Source organism: Aptenodytes forsteri, unplaced genomic scaffold, assembly GCF_000699145.1.
Source record: "Aptenodytes forsteri isolate BGI_AS27 unplaced genomic scaffold, ASM69914v1 Scaffold550, whole genome shotgun sequence".
Taxonomy (NCBI): Eukaryota; Metazoa; Chordata; class Aves; order Sphenisciformes; family Spheniscidae; genus Aptenodytes; species Aptenodytes forsteri.
The window spans coordinates 465,446-477,405 of record NW_008795689.1 but is presented as its reverse complement, the minus strand read 5'-3'; the positions used below and the strand labels follow the sequence as shown (position 1 = coordinate 477,405).

Here is an 11,960-nt window from a genome sequence, read left to right as displayed (position 1 = left end):
ATCGAAGATAAAATACAAAGCAGTCTTCAAACTCCATCCCTTGAGGAGGGACACATTTTGTGAATTCTTGACAGAAGTAATAAATAACCCTAGAGAGGCCGACCTTTATTTCACAGCTAAAACCTAAATCTCCAGTGATGTTATTAAGCTCCAGGGAGCAGAGGAAAGCGAGCTGGCCTGAGCGGGGTGGGACGGCTCACACTCCTGTACTCAGAGGATACACAAATAATGGACAGCGTTACGTAAAACCACAGGAGTGTCGGATCATCGTGTCAGTTGTGCTTTTATCTGGTTTGCTTCCAACTTTCTTCTCGAATGAGTATTATCTATCACGAGCAGGAAAGTATGGTTTTCCTTTTATTGTGTGCATCCAGTAACACTGTTCTTCAATGAGTGGCAAAAACGGGGCCTTGAATGAGTTCGGGGGGGTCTAACACAGGGTCTCCCTGCCCTGGCAGATTAGGAAACGCTGACCTTGGGCATACAGCCTCCCGCATCCCCCCGCTTGGGCTGTCCCCCGACCACTGCCACCACACTGGGATGGCTGTGGCGGGAGCCAGGGCACCCCGCAGACAAGCGCACGGGACGCTGGACCCCGCTTCCGATCGACAGCGTCTTCCGTCAGCTAAAAACAGGTGAAAAATGGGCAGGGTGCGGCAGTGCCGCCTGGCAGGGCTCTGGGGACACCGGCCACAGCTGGTGATGGACCCAGCCCCAGCTGCGCCGCGGGCCCTGGCTCCTGCGCTGGGACACCACGCCGTGGGACAGCACACGCAGAAGGCGTGCGGTGGCTCTGGGGGATTTTTTTCTAGAGCAGTTACAAAGTGGGAACTGTGGGAGCATCACCAGGACCAGGAGGCTGCAGCCACGCTGGGGAGGCCCCCCCCCCCGCTCCTCCTCCAAGCAGAGAGGGAGCCTGGGCGTTCGGTGGAGGAGATAATGACTCTGAATTATTAAGCAAACTTCCTGTTAGACTTATTTAGAAAAACTTCTCTATACCTTCCCCGGCTGTGTCTGAACCAGCCCGTTCATGACAGAGCTCCGTCTCTGGGCTTCACCAAGGTAAATACAGGAACGAGCGTCCTCGCCTCGCAGGGGGAGGCGGAGAGCAAACGAGGCTGAACGTTATTAATAACAGAACATCATTTTCTCAGGAAAGGGCAGGCTCGTTGCCTGAATATTCAACAGAGCATTAACCGTTTGGTTTGTATGTGACTGGCAAAAGCTGGGTGTCAATATAATATATAATATAATGATGACCATTTCACTTTAACCGGCGTTTATTCCTGAACTGCTGTTCTTCAGGATCACCATTGTAATAAGCACTGAACAAAGCAAAACAAAAAAAGAAAAACAAAGCAAATGAGGAAGAAAAGGAGGAGGAGGAGGAGGATCTTTGTCTTATTATGACATACGTGACTTGGACATACGCTGAGATGAAAAAGGAAAAGGCCTCATCTATAAATGTATGCCAAGGTTACAGAATAATGGGAAAAAGTGGTCTAGCAGGAAAATCTTAAGCAAAAGTGTGCTAACTGCAGAAGGGTTAACACTGGTAACATACTGTGGCAGAAGATTAAAAAAAAGTTGAGGTTTACTTTAAATTAACCCTTTCCAGTCCATATGCCACTAAGCAGGTACCAACCTAGAAAAATAGTCCACCTAGCAGTAGCGGCCCTTTGAAATTAAAAAGAGAAAAAAAATAATTTCTTTTGTTCAAGTCAGGGCGGCCACAAAAGTCCCAAATCTGTTGGAGATGTCCGAGTGCAGGGACCTCCACGTCGGCACCGCAGTCCGGCCCTTCGCCTCGCCCACGTCGTCCGTGCAGTGGACCGAGAGGCACTGCAGGTGGCTGCCGGTCTGCGCCGTGGCCGAGGTCTTGCTCGGGGGAAGGTCGTGGGCTGGAAAGGGTTCACAGAGAGAGCGTTAGGAGAACTGTGCAATGCAACCCCATCAACTCACACAACTGGCAGCATGTGGAGAGCATCTCCGCACCCGCCTCTGCCCTGCCAGTCCGCGCCCCAGCTCCTGCACCCATGGCACCCCCCGGCTCGGGGACGCGACATCGCTGCCACTGGTACAGCTCCCTCTTCCCACCCCGCAGCAAGCTTCTCTGGCTGATTTTTCACTGTGCCAGAAAAACACCAAAAATATTCTCTTTCACATGCACTTGTTTTAAAGTAAGCCATCAATACGTTTGAACACTGGGGATGTATACACGACTGATTATGCGTGTCCTGGACTGTAGCACAACTGGGAGTTTTCACTCCCCGTGCACCCTCCACTATTTGAAATCGATACTGAAACTTCCCCAAGCAGGAGACAAGCCCCGAACCCTCCGTGTCCTCCAGGTCATTCCCATCGTCAGTCTCTTACAGGCACAGGTCTCCCTGTTCACTTCTTTTAATGAAGCACCACGATAACATTTTTCTTGTAATTTCTTCATTTTAGGACTTTGTATGATCTTTAAGCCACCATTAGTTTCTTTTAACCACAGAAATTAGAGAGTTTAACTGAAACTTCCTAAACGATGTCCCGGGCCTTTTTCCTCTGGATTTCATAGTTAATATGAAGAGTAGCTAGAACTGTTCCTTCCAAAGTATATTACCATGTACTCATGACTCGTTCCCACTGTCACTCCATTATTTTTCCTTTCTTCCATTCTTAATACTTTCAAGTAATCTTCTCTGTCGCAAATATACTTTTCTCATCTTCAAAATTTGCCTTGGTGCACGTGCCCTCTCCCTGCCCGGCGCAGCCAGGGACATCTTTCTTTCATCACCTTCTCCTTGCTGAAATCAATCACTTCTTTAGTTCTTCTCCACTGCTCGTAGTCAAATCACCAAAAAACCCCCAAAGATGAAACCCCCCCAAACTTCAGCCCTCGCCTTCTAACTCCTCACGTCCTCAACAGCCCCTCCACGGGGCCCTTCTTACAGACCCTCTGAAACAGCAAGGCAGCGGCTGTTGTCCACCGTGGCTTGGGCTGGGCAGCCCGGCAGCCGGCGCAGGCTGGGGCTTGCTCCCTTCTCCCCAGGAGGAGCCAGCCTGCCAGCCGGGAACACAGAAAACCCTCTCGGAGCTAACGTACCCCCAGGAAGGCCACTGCTGCTGCCAGGGAGGATGCCCGAGCCAATGCAGACAGCCCCCCTGCCAGCCTTGGAAGGAGGGCTTATTGTGGGATAAAACCAGCGAGTAAATAGAAGAACGGTGCAAGGCAAGACAAAAAAGCCAAATTCTTGACCGGCAGCCTGCATTTCCTCCCATCCACCATTTCGCTCATGTTCACCCAGAGCACAAGAGGTAAGACCAGACCCGCTGCAGCACTAGCTAATGCAGGGACCGTAATGGCTCTGATAGACCCTGAGAGTTCCCATCGCACAGGGCTGAGGGTGATGCTGGAGCATGCCAAAGATGCCAAAAAATGGCTGTGAATATTTAACCTCCTTAAGACTTTTCTTCACATCATCTTCCTCATGTTCCACAAAGCCGAGCAGTGCAGGTTTACCACACTTCACGGAGCGAGTTGTATTTGTTTCACTTAACCAGCTGCTACACCAGATACAAAACAGGAACTGAACAGCTTGTTACACGATCACAGTGATATTAAAAAATAATCTTAAACTAGTCTGGAAGTCCCTGGTTTAAACTGGAAAATGCTTTTAATGCTGGCTTACAGGATGTCAGGGATGCTCGTATTCAAAACAGTATCATAACACCATACAGAGAAACTAATTAGAACCTGGGGACACGATGCTATAAACAATGGGAGAAGGAACACAGCTCCAGAGCAGTGCTGCTGCCTGCTCAGCCATGCGCTGCATTAGTGCAACCATGTGCAAAATCAACACAAAGCTCCGTTACACACCTCAGCCTAGCACAGCCGCGCTCTGGGTTGGCATTTCTGGAGCATACCCTCACTCACTGCTCGAATAAAGAATCCAACATCAGCAGGTCAAAGATGCTCACGTTCCCTAAACTCCAAAGTGGATTGCAGTCCCCTGTAGTTGGCGTTGGGGTTTTTTCAGTCAGTTTTGATAAATAAGCAGTACCGAGGAGCAGAGCTGAAGCACAGAGCAGAGTTTGCCGCATAATACCCAAACACAGAGTTTCAGCAGGCAGAGGCGGCATTAGCACGGCCTGCCTTTGCTCCAACGCGGGCAACTTTTACTCTTCTTTCCTGTTACCCCTGAGCCCCACCACACCCCAGACCCTCTCCCTCCCCTGCGCAGTCTGCGCCTGCCTCTGAAGAGCAACAAGCGTTTTTACCTCCCCAGGGGAGTGTTTCCACCTCGGCCCCTAACACGAGGGGCACATCTGTGCTGCGGACCTGGTCCACTGGCAGCACTCTGCAGGCACGGCAGCCCTGCGCAGGGCAGGGAACAGCAGGGGCTGCTCCACCAGCACACGGCTAGCAGCTGCGGTAGTGCGGACCAGTGAATCCCAAGCTGACATTATTGTGCCACCTCGGGAAAATCTCAGGGCAAAAAAAAAAGACTCCCTAAATAAACGCTATTTGATGAAGCGTTCAATTTAAACTTACTATCCTGAATGTAAATATACCTGGATAACTTTTTATTTATAAAATGTTTAAAACCCAAATGGGATTGTGCAGAGAATTGGGAAAGGGAAACATTTTTCTTATTTGTATTCGTTCACGTCCCTTACAATGCACACAGTACCCAATATTTTTTATTCTTAGGTTTCCCTGAACGTACAGGACATGCTGGTCTCGGCACAGGAAAAGCCAGCGCCTTGAGATTAGTCTTTGTGACAGCAGCTTTCTTCCTCTGCCGCAGAGAAAGAGGAAAGAGTCCCACTGCTGAACTGCTGTCACGAGGGGCCCGGGGATCTCGGTGGTGTTTCTGCAAGGAGCATTTACTGCAGGGCTCCAGGAGACCGGCCTCTCGGCTGAGGACACCGACAGAAGAGGCAGAGCCAGCACATTCCCAGAGCAGGACCCAGCACCCGGCTGCACGTGCCCGGGCGCCTGGCCGGGATCAGAGCCGGAGCTCACTGCGCTGTGCTGGTGCGGGCAGCGATGTCTGCATCGGCCGTGCAGACACCACTGACACCCAGAATGGATCAGGTCCTCAGCCAATGATTAAGTGAGGAAGTTCATACACCACAAGAATCTAAAGAATAAAAAATTAGGCTTATTTAACTTGTAAATCAGCAAATTATTTCTAAAACGTTTGCTGTGGATAAAATTCATACGCAAACTACTGATAGAGGAATCAGTGCAAAATCTATCCCGCAGTGACGAACAGGATTCGTCGGCCTCAGAGGAAAATCCAAGTAAACGAGGTGAGCAGGACCTGATCCTAAGTTTGCAAAGTTAATACTGATTGCCACTGTCCACATGATGCCTAACTCAACACCACTGTGTGGGAGCTCAAGCTCTCTTGGTCTATTATTGAAGAGCACAGAAAATGATGCATTCAAATCCAAAACAAAAAGAGGATAAGAGCTTGCAGTAAGGCTTGCATTGGCACAAGCGTTCTCAAAGCCAATCTGGAGGGAAATATTCAGTGCAGTTTACTTTTTTCCCAATATTTCTGTCTTGACAAAGCTATGATGCTTTTCTGAAAAAACCCTTTGGATGAAAAAATTAAAGTTGTGCTGATCCACCTGATGAGAATTGTGTTCTTAAGCACGAGATACTGCCTGATGCTTGTCCAAAACAGTAATACCCTCCCGGCAGACCTGTTTCACCGGCCTTCCTCGCTGTCTCTCTGCCTCCTTCAAACCAGCAGTGCCCCAGCACCCGCCTTCTACAGCGCACACAGTCCTGAGGGGTATTGTTAGTAGAGACTGATGGGACTCAGCAGGTTAAAATTAGTCAGGTAATGCAAGATGGTGTCATCATGTCATTGCCTCACAGTTGCCAAGTTTCAGATAAATCACTGTCAGTCATGAAGTACACCTAATTGAAAGCAAGGAATTTTCAAACAAATTATGTTTAAACTGCACAACTGCCTCTATTAGCAACTACTGCAAGAAATTTGTGTTATTAATGAAAGCAATACCCTTCCAGTAAGAGCCATCCTCCATACCCAAGATCTCAAGATGGTCTGGGTGGAGACTTCCTCTCCAAACCAAAGGACATGACACAACAGAACCTGGGACAGATGCAAGTAAAACTACCCGGTTCGCAGGATAGCGTGTACCGCTTGAAAACGGCAAATGTTGAAGTAGAGATAAGAGATAAAACGTCATATGTAAGCACATAACGTGTTCACATGGAAGGCATGAAACTCAAAAAAATAATGACCAAAGACCAAAAGGAGTCTGGAAACGGCTCAACCGTGATGGTATCCTCACGCCAAAAAGCTGTGATTAGTGCATGTCCTGGCCGTGGCAGCCTCCGCGACTCCCGTATGTGATGGTGGGTGTTAAGCCAGGGAGGACAGTCACCTGCAGAGCAAAAGCCACCAAGCTGCCTGCGACCGCAGCGGAGTTCCTCCACCCGGCACACCCAGCACCCGCCCCTCGGAGGCAGCACCTTCTCACACACCACGACCGGCTGAAATCGTGGTGGCCCCAAAAGCCAGTTACTGCACGGATCGAGATTAAATTTCTAGCACTGGAAACTATTTCTTCCTTTTACTTTGATTATAATGGCCCATCCTACCATTATCCTGTCCAGAGCAGCAACCCATACTCCGTATTTCAGAGGAAGATAAAGACGAGGAAAACCCACCACTGTGTACCCCAGCCAACTGTGCAAAACTGCTCACAGCAGAGAAAATTCCTGCAATAATCGCTGAATGCCCTGGAAGTTAACAAGAGGTTTGATTAATATTATCAGCTCAGCTTGCACACAGGCACTTCCAAGAGCCAGCCACAACATCTGGAAGAGCTGGGTGGCTATGGCAAAGAAATATTTGCAAACATTCATTGGAACATGAAAGTGAATTAAGTCCGGCCATTTTCACAGCCCTTACGTGCTTGTGTTCAGCCAATATTCCAGCAAGTTTGTTTATTGCAGTTCAAACTGTATGTTTTAGGTAAATATTTCAAAGTATTCTCTGAATAGTTTGCTAACATTCATCAGTTACAACAACATACAAAAGCAATGGTAAGAACTGTATCAAGCAGTTGAGACAAAAAACGCCAGGCTGCTCTCCTTTACGGAGGCAGATGCACACACAGACAGCTTCACATTCCCAAAAGACTAAAAAGGCTTTTTTTTTTATTTTAAAAATAATATTAAAGTTTGCTTCTAGGTAAAAGCTACACATTAAGCTTTTGATCAGGCTTTACCCACACGAACACATCTCAATTGTTAAGTCCCAAACAAACAAGCTAACAGACAGAAAAGCACAGCCCGTGAAAGACTCACCCAGCCTTTCTCCCATGCCCCGTATCCTCTGCTCTGACCTTGCACATTTAAGGAAGCTGCTCTTTCGTTCTGCTCTACTTTGCAAAGGCACGCGTGCCTTCAGAAAATAAAAGGTTGCTGTTTGTGTGTTTACACAGCATTAACGGCAGCATGGTAACTAACACAGCTACCGTTGGTAGCCCGCAGCTGGGACACAGGGAGAAGACGAGGAGTTCTGCTCCACCAAAAAATTCAATACACACACCACAGACTGCTTTTTCACATCAGCCCAGGAAAAACCCATTTCTCTCTAGTGAGATTAGATCCTGACACTCTCCTCACTCCTGAAGACACCATGTATACACACTTTCATTCCCTCCAGCTTCCTTCTCACTCCCTCTTTTTCCTTAGCCCACGTTAAGCTATGTAAAGCCTCTTCCCTCATGCACCATCTTCACATGTATTCTTCAAAGATAAAACGTTCTCTTAACAATGACGACCCCACCAAATGCTACACAAACCCAGATGTGTCCCAATTTTTAGGTAAGCTAATCGCATTAAAAACGAGTTCACCTGCAACGCTAGAATGCATTACATGCATTGTCTCGTGAGAGAGGAGATTAATTGAGGGAGGGATGGTGTGTAGTCAAGGCAACGGCGGATGCTACACAGAGGCATTGGGAGTTTATGCTGCTCTTCAGGTGCTGCTCATGTCATTCCTCTCATTTTTGCCAAAACTACCACCAACAAAAGGAACAGGAGGCAGTGACAAGCAGGAGCGAGACAGCAGTCACAGTCTGGTAGGGGTCTGGTTGGGAATGGGTTCCACTCCACATTTCAGCGTTCCTGCGAGACCGAAGTGACAAACAGGAGGTGAAGATCCCTGGAACGGCTCCTTGCCCCAGGGCTTGTCCCTTACACTTCTTCACCGGCTCTGACAAAGCCTCAGCCGCCCGCGCTGCCCAGGGTCCGGCCGCCCGGCACAGCATGGCCCCACCGCTGCCGCCCTCGATGACCAGCCGAGCGTGAAGCCCCTGGATTGCTACTGATCTTGTTAAGGCTGAAACAGAGGATTTGGCCAAAAACACCATATTCCCTGATCAGAGATCAGTTTCCCCTATACCATCTGATAACCACTCTTAAAGGATGCGTTAATAGGCTTCTGTTCCGTTAAGCAGAGGCTGAGCTACCATAAGAGGGAATAGATTTGAGTAATGATCTCTTATGAGGCAGCAAACCTACATATAGTGTTTAAAATTATTCCCTTAGGACAAGATGTTTTTCACCAAATCTCCCACATGACAGTTTGACATATTGGTTCAGGCACATAGCTCTGCATTTGTACACAGTACAGAATCATCTTTTTCAGTTTTCAAGAAAAATAAGGTCTGAAAACATTTCATGTTTCCCTGCACACTGGACCTAGTCTCCACAGATTAATCTACTCCTAAAATTGTATTTTTAAACACTAGTTCATTTCTGTTGATAAACAAATGAGCCATCTCCTCCCTCACCGCTGTAGCACTAACAAAATCCTGGACCAAGGCATTTTCTTGACCCAGGAGTGTAAGTAAGCACATGTTTTGCACATGTTTTGCATTTGTTTATAAACACCAACATGGCACCTGCCACCTGCTTACTCCATAAACTTGCACCACTTTCAGTTTTCTTCACCTCTGGCAACCTGTACCCCGCTTTGGATTGGATCTGTCTCTCCTATTTTAAATGCCTTGGGGCAAAGGCTGTCTCTGGCTTTGGACTCTGCAGCACCAACCACTCTGCTGGCGCTCAATGAAAAGCCCCATCTGCTCCATTACTGAAACCTTCCTCTTACTCTGATTTTACTCCTTCATTTATTTTGCGTAACCTGTGCAATTTTTAAAGCCCGTAAGATGCTTAAAGGTGCTACCCTCCCCAATATGAACAAAATTAAAGGAAGTCAGAAGTGTTCGTGGTCAAGATGATGCCAAGAACTTGTAATGACACGCACAGCCGAAATGGGGACCAGGCGATTCCCCTCCTTGCTGACCAGGAGCGCTGTGCAGAGATAGCCCAACTCAAGGGTATCGGCCACATCTCACTCATTAACATTTCAAGAAGTCATTTGGCTTGGTCAGCCCATAGATTTATGGCTGAGACCCAGCCAGCTGAGCTGCACTGTGAAAGCCTTTCTCACAAAGGAGGGAAGGCTCTTTAGTCAAAGACGTGTGCACAGCACTGAGCACTGTCCCATACCACTAATATATCGCACAAACCAGGATTAAAGCATTTGACTTTGCTGCATATAGACAAGACACCGCTCACCTGAAGGCAAGGCAAGGCAAGGCAAGGCACAGCCGTCCCTGCTCGCTCGGGCTGGGAACACAGCCCGTTTACCCCTAACGTTGAATGCTACCCACCCCTCCATCAGCCCATCAGGTCTGGCAACGTCCTCTGATCCTCAAAGCCTCTTCCTCCACAGACAACATGATTAATTGGAGGTGCCTGTGACTCTAAAGGGAGTATGTATCAGCCTGTGCTGCAAAGATGTTTATTTTGCTTTCAGTGGTCTCAGAGCTGGCATGGAGCTCCATCAGTGCTCGCTTGCACAGAATTTAGATAACAGGAGACACAGAGTGCTTGCTGAGAATACATATTTTTCTTTTTTCTCCCTTGACCTCTTTTCATGCTCCTGTTTTCACCACGAGCAATGGAAGGATGTGCATACCACAACAAGGAGGCTGCCCAAACCCATGGCAGCGTTAAGGGTTTGTTGTTACGGCTGTAGGGTTACAGTCAGACTGCAGTGTCCTACCCTACAGCTCCAGCACCAAGCCAGGCTGGATATCACTTGAGGACAAACTCAGATTGTTAGCCACATGCCAGTGTCTGAAGAAACTGGTGAAAACACCATTAAGCAGGAAAAATGCTAACCCTCTCAGTGGAAAAGGTGGCAGTCATCTTACACGTAGCATGACCTTGAAAATGCAGAACAAACGATGTGTGGATGAGAGCGACATTGCTGTTTTAAAAACCATGTTCCCTCCACCCTGCCGGGAGGAGACAAGAAAGGGGGAACACACACTTTGCTGCCCACTGCCCAGCAGGAGAGCAACACGTGTCTATGACTTTACAGGAAAGTGTGAAACTGCCTACACCCATTTATTTCACTGGAAGTTACTCTTAAATTACTACTTTCCAACTCTACAACTCTCTGAGAAGAAACGTAAGCCCTGTGTCTAAGGGGGAAGCCAGAAGCTCCGTACCTTGGGACAGCACCAGCTCCTGTGCCCTGCTAGATGGCCACGGGGACAACGGACTGTTTTTAACTCATATCCTTCCTCTCTTTTGGCTACCTCCAGTTCCTCTTTTTGGTTTAACACATTAACTCTCAGGCTGGCTTTACTGCAAAATAGGCAAACCACAGAGGGGAGTTCTGCCTGCCCCCCTTGCAAAGACGCTGATGTCGGGGTTTTGGTTCTCACATAAAAGACAATTCTTGCAAACCAGGTCCCATCACAACTACAGCGCTGCAGTGCTGCTTTCTGCTAGCCTGGTCCTGCCTTCCCCTGCGCAGGCAAACCACGGCTCGTCTGTAGTAGCCCCGGAAAGCTGAGCTACTGACGGCCAAACTTTCAACCATGGTCTAAGCCAAACCAGTCCAACCTCATGGCTCTGAATCACTGGTCGGGCTCCCCAGTGCCATCACCAACACCGTGCTCTCCCAAGCTCTGCACGGTATGAGAAGCTACAACCCTGTCCAAGTGAGGAAAACTGGCTTTAAAAATCAAACCAAACCAACTGCCACCAACAGTCAAACCATTTCTGGATGCTTCCAAGAGAAAACAAATGGGAGTCCAGCAACTGCAACCCATCCCAGCACAGCCGACTCAATGCTCCCAACATTAATATGCTGCCATCTGGGACCAGTGAATCCTCTGGGTGCTCTGAGTTATTTTTCGGGGCCTGTCCTCCCCCCGCAGAAAAACGAGCACTTCTGCTCATCTCGGAAAGGAGTTAAGTGCCTAAATTCTACCCGCCGGCTCCATCAGGTTTACACTCGGACCTAGCACTGGGATAAACGGCTTCTCCTAACCCTCCCTCCAAAGGACTGCAGCTGTCCCAGCCATGTCCCTACCTTTGCATCCAGCACGTAACGAAAAGGAGAACTCCACAGTAGGAGTGAATATTGGCTGACTGATCCCATGTTTTCTCTGCTGTTGGCGTACATCACTCACTTGCACTAACTGAATGCTTTGAGCCTATTTTCACCAAGGGTAACAACCCACACATCCGTGATGAGTAAGGAAATGCTGGGTTTTGCACCCAACACTTTCAAATTTATTTCATGTGCACGCAAATTATCACATGGCAGCTTTACGCACAACTCCAGCCCATGTGAAATCCACCACTCGACAGACAGAATGCGCGAGCAAGTAAAAGGTTTTTCGTAAAATCCAAAGCGGAATTTTCTGCCTGCACAGAAGTCATATGAAATTGTTCAATATGCCCTCATTTAACTAAAACCAGTTCCTGGACACTGTCTAATATTATTTCAGGACAGGCCAAAATTGAAAAAAAACACTACTTAAATGTTCTGCATTAAATTGCCACCTTGACATTTAACAAGGAGCTAAGCCGATCAACAGTGACTAAC

General features: G+C 48.1%; 1 protein-coding gene across 1 annotated transcript in view; it reads right to left on the bottom strand.

Moving 5' to 3' along the window:
* Positions 1 to 1,263: 1,263 nt before the first annotated feature.
* The window catches only part of MN1 (MN1 proto-oncogene, transcriptional regulator), a 40,132-nt gene continuing 29,435 nt past the window's right edge, over positions 1,264 to 11,960 (bottom strand). Inside the window, exon 5 of the mRNA XM_009282827.1 lies at positions 1,264 to 1,901. Coding sequence (XP_009281102.1) covers positions 1,717 to 1,901 — 185 coding nt within the window. The 3' untranslated portion in view covers positions 1,264 to 1,716. The remainder of the gene's footprint in view (positions 1,902 to 11,960) is intronic.